The 4,971-nt window shown below is 40.6% G+C and overlaps 1 protein-coding gene across 1 annotated transcript in view; it reads left to right on the top strand.

The window, feature by feature from the left end:
* PRPF18 (pre-mRNA processing factor 18) overlaps positions 1-4,971 on the top strand; it is a 17,928-nt gene that overhangs the window by 1,177 nt on the left and 11,780 nt on the right. Inside the window, exons 2-4 of the mRNA XM_009882938.1 lie at positions 1,532-1,609; positions 1,732-1,758; positions 4,530-4,634. Of these exons, the coding sequence (XP_009881240.1) occupies positions 4,614-4,634 (21 nt within the window). The 5' untranslated portion in view covers positions 1,532-1,609; positions 1,732-1,758; positions 4,530-4,613. The remainder of the gene's footprint in view (positions 1-1,531; positions 1,610-1,731; positions 1,759-4,529; positions 4,635-4,971) is intronic.

The raw sequence follows: 4,971 nt of genomic DNA, 5'->3' as shown, positions 1-4,971 counted from the left end.
GGGCCGGGGGAGGGCGGCGGGAACGGCCTAAGGTGGAGGCTCGGGCGGGGGTGAGGCCCGGGGTGGGGGAGAGGAAGCGGCCTGGGAGAGGGGATCCGGGGCTGCCGAGGGTGGGGTTTGGGAGGGTCAGGAACGGTCCTGGGTGAGGTTTGGGAGGGTGACGAGCGGCCCGTGGTAGGATCAGGGACAGAGTCAGGAGGAGTGTGGAGTTGGGAGCACAGAAGCAGCCTGGCTTCACGGCCTCGCTGTGTTGGACTGGCCGCTGAAATGAACGATGCATTTATTGGCGCCCAACATGGGGCACGAACTGGATTCCACATTTGGATTCAAGAATGCATGAGTCGGGACCAAAGGCAGCCAAACAGAGTCCTCCTCGGACGTCGGCCATTGAAGAACAAGGGCTGACACTTTGATCCCTCCGATTTTATACTGAGCATGAGGCAGATGGGATGGAATACCCCGTTGGTCAGTTTTGGGTCACCTGTCCTGTCCGCTTCTCCCCACAGGTGCGACCCCTCTATGCTTTTCCGCTTCTGACCCTCCAACAGGGCAAATAACAAAGTTATCTGGCCTTGGTTGTTATAGCAATAAGCATAAGCAAGAGCCTCTCTGCATACCATTCCTTGGCATAAATTAGAAACAATCAGATCTTACCAGTTTTTGGAAGCGGACAGTGCATGAAAAAATATGCTGTTAATTTCAGAGAGTTCAGTGAGTTAGAAGAGGCTTAACTGCAAAGTAAAATTACTGAACAGAAAGTTATTTCTGTTTTACCTCAAACCAGGACGCTTTGCCTTTTGGAGCTGGTTTAGTTATTTATTTCCGACACTGAGGTATGAGAAAAATCTGTGCCACCTTTGGTGAATAATGTGTGGATCAATTTCCTCACTACTGCTGCAAGAACTTTCATAGCAATAGTGGGGTCGCAGAGGGGGGTGTGTGTGTGCTGAGTGTGCTAGCTTAAAAACACGCACATTAAAGCAGAGCGCTTTCATGGATGTCTGAGTTTTGCTTTTGGCATTGGTGGTTGAATTAGGGAGCTGTGATCAGAGACTGTTGTAGGTCAGGCAGGCAGAGTATGAAGAAAGAAGTAATAGTTCGTATTAATCAGGAGAAATGCTTCAGGGTGACCGCATTTGATTTTTCACACCTCCTTGATTTAGTGTAAAATGGCATGTTTTGTATGATTTATTTAAACAACTTCCTTACACCCCAACCTGGGCCTTGTTGTGCACATCCAAAGTGAAGCTTTACACTAACGAGTACCATGGCCTTACATGACAAAGAAAGTATTTTTTTTTAAATGCTGGTGAACACAGTGTGCTTTCAAGCCTGCTTATACATATGTGCTGCAAAGTCACTCTCTATTGCTGATTTTCAGAGGTGCTTCAAAGTAGTTCCCTTTACATGACAATGTAGTCATCTCTATGAAAGGATGTAGCTGAATTCACCAAATCAAGTAAGGATGTTTGAGCCATTTTTGCCCAAGTATGTGAAATGGTAAACTGCTAACAGTTTTGCTCTCTTTTAGGGAAATAAGAAGTATTTCAAACGCAGTGAGTTAGCTAAAAAAGAAGAGGAGGCCTACTTTCAGAGATGTGGCTACAAGGTATGGTAATTGTTCTTCCAGGAATTTATATGTTTACTTTGAAGTCTACATTTTATTATCAACAGTATAAATGTTAATGATAATTGTTGTTCTTTGTTCAATCTGTTAATGTTATACATTAGCCTGTAAATGAGAAGCCACCTGGAGAGGTATGAGTTTCCAAAACCATTTTCAATGCAGGAAAAGATATGCATGATATATAGCTACTTAAGTTTGTGTTATGGTTTGGCTTTTATTTCTTTTTTTTTTTAATTTTTTCGTGGAAAGCATGAAGTGGCTTGGGATCAAAGCTTGTCTTCCTTTCTTTTTAAATTGTGCTGTTAGGCATGAACACTGGATCTGATATAGCCCCCTCCCACCCCCCCTTATCGGGGAAAAAAAAAATGGATACATTTGGTAATTTTATCCATTCAGATAATTTTTACAGTCTTGTCAAAATGTCCAAAAGAAATCAGTATAGCGTGGGTACATATTAAAAAGATCTGCCAACCTTCATACTGTATATATTTGTGTTTGGTTTTTTGGCCATCAACCATCCAGCATTAAAAGAGTGCAGCAACAGCATTTGTTTTCTTGCTGGCAAAATACTAGAAAACAATTGGTAACCTAGGGCGCATTTTGAAACAAATGAGTGATCTGGAAGGCTTTATCTGCCTTGTAATGGTGTCAGGGTAATAGTTTACTGAAATGGAAAGAATGTTGCTTTCTTTTACAAGTGCGTGCGTCTGCCTGCCTGCCTGATTATGTGTATGTGAGGGGGTATGCATTCCCTGGTGGAAGACAGAGGCTCGTAATCTTGTTTGCTGTTACTGGGCACAAATAGGAGCTTTGTTTCCAATTGAACTTTACCCAGTTAGTGACTTATTCTGAAACCTTGATCTGTTTGTAGAATATTTGAACATCAATGCCAAAACGATTCTTGGACCATGCAGCATATAGTCATGAGAAAATGTTCTGTGAATCCAGTCACTCCTCCAAGTGGAAATGACTACGTGATGCTTTTTGAGCATTAGCTTGAATTCTTTGAAAACTTCCATGGCCATTAAAATGCTGTTATCTGTGCTGCTGCAGCACCAGTTTTGGTTTGAAATGTAACCCTGAAAACAGTTTTAAAATAAGTTGCGTTGTTAAAATAAGTACCTTTTTAGAGCCTCCCAGATTTCTGCATTTGATCTTTACTATGTTAATGAGATGTAGAATATAGACTGATTTCTTTTTAAATTCAGGTGCTTTTTTGCTTTGCTTAGACTTAATAAGTTGTAATAATTTGATTTGCTTGGAAAAAAAAACAACAACACTGAAACCAAAATAACTGTGGTAAAGATATTGGACTCCAGCTGACAGAATGGATCAAATCTTTTCCCCCAATGCTGCTGTCTCTTTATGATTTCAAGAATGTTTGTAAGTTAAAATTTGTATGTATCCTTCTGCCATGGGAGTGTATTTCTTTATGTTTTTTTACACAGTTTTTCCATATTTTCTGTCCCCTGTCAATTTCCCCTTTCCTGCATCGATGGAAGTTTTATTTTTCCCCTCCCTTTATGTGTTAAGCATTGATTTGATTGTCCTTCCCTTGCTTGTTCCAAACACCTGCGGTGTAGGATTGATTTCTGTGTTTGCTAGTAAAGCATTGAATATAGTTTTGTGGCTGAATCTTGTAGCTGGAGCCACAGGGTGGATCCTTACAGCCACATGGAGTTATATTGACACCGGAGTGCAAGACTGGCACATTGGCCTGAAAGAACAGAGAAGCCTCTTAAAAAAGTCTGTCTAGTATATTCATCAAACTGATAAACCCAAATACCGACTGGAAATGACAATGTACTGCCCACGCACAGAAAATGCCGCAGGGTGCTGTAGGATTAAACATTTCGCTTTTAGCAAGAACAGCAAGGAGATAAATTCTAATACAGAATCTAGGAAAACAAGATGTGAGTGAGTACTGGAAATGTTTCCTTATTATAGGAATATTACCAACAGCAGTCTGCTCATGCTGTCAGAAGTGTCAAATTTGAGGTTCTAAAGGGAACAGTAGCTACATGACTACCGTCTCAAAGTTACTTTGATCAAAGAGTTGTTTTGCATTATTAAAATATTGAGTAATGAAGAAGGAAGGCTCTGTTTGATTCAGGGACCATCTTTTAGATTAAGAAGAGTTGTTAATGAGATCCTATCCCTATGAGGAATATTAGGTGTCTTTTTTTTATTTTAACTCGCAAGAAACTGTGGCAAGCTTGTTAGAAAGATGTGTTATCTTAACCAAGCACCTCTTAAAACCCAATGGAAGCCATGGATCACTGCTAATTTTACTCAGATTACTGAAGCTGTAAGAAATAAACATTTTAAGCTGACACTGCCACTGAAAGAAGCAGCCCCACTCTTTCTCTGCCACTGGGTTTTAATTTCTGCCCTTGTGTCCATGCATGCACTACGCCTGGTGAGCTGGATGAGGAGGTTAAGTTAAGTGGGCTGGGAAGAGTATCTTTCTCTGTGTTTGCCAGATTATTTTCTGTTTGAATCATTTCCCCCATCTGGCTCATCACATAGCAATGTAAATGCATTTGCATGGGTAAGGAGGATAGAGCAGGGACAGGAATCAACAGGCAGAGGGTGGATTTGCTTCTTTTGGCACTAGTGCTGACATCTGCCTGCTGAAATGATTGCCAAACTTTAGCAATTGTCCTTTCCATTTGCTATAGAGACTGCTTCCTGCAACCTGCAGAGTTGTTAGTTAATTACTGATATTTTTAAAAGCTTTTATTGTTCTGTGAAATTCAATTATAGACCATAAAGACTATGAAACTAAAGGTTTATATTGTCATATTAAAATCTGTGCTCCAGAATTCTGTATCTTCACATTGCTATCAGTATATGGGTTAATTTCCACTGACACATTAGTAACTATGTCTGTTGAATGTAGGTACAGCAGCAAGAGGAGGAGGAGAAACCACTGACTTCATCAAATCCAGTGCTGGAACTCGAACTGGCAGAAGAAAAGTTACCAATGACTCTTTCCAGACAGGAGGTAAAATCAATCATCATAAACAAACTACTTGAGTTTACAGCAAATGCATCTGAAATTTCTTGTTAGGACTGCTTTTTCTAGTGAGGTGTACTTTTGATGGCAGTTTGCATTAAATAATAAGCCTCCATTTTTTCAGTCAGCAATTAATGATCGTCTTCTCTCATCAAGGATCTGCTGTCCAGTTGAATTCACAGGGAGGTACAGATGGGTAGAGCCTCTTTGTCATATGGATTTGCACAGATGCATTACAACATTTTACAGCTCTTTCAGATGACTTGTAGAATAGTACCCTGAGTATCAGTATTGTCTTTGAATAATACTGGAGATGGCATGCTGA

Source organism: Charadrius vociferus, unplaced genomic scaffold (assembly GCF_000708025.1).
Source record: "Charadrius vociferus isolate BGI_N301 unplaced genomic scaffold, ASM70802v2 scaffold32, whole genome shotgun sequence".
Classification (NCBI taxonomy): Eukaryota; Metazoa; Chordata; class Aves; order Charadriiformes; family Charadriidae; genus Charadrius; species Charadrius vociferus.
This window is presented reverse-complemented; position numbering and strand designations above follow the sequence as displayed.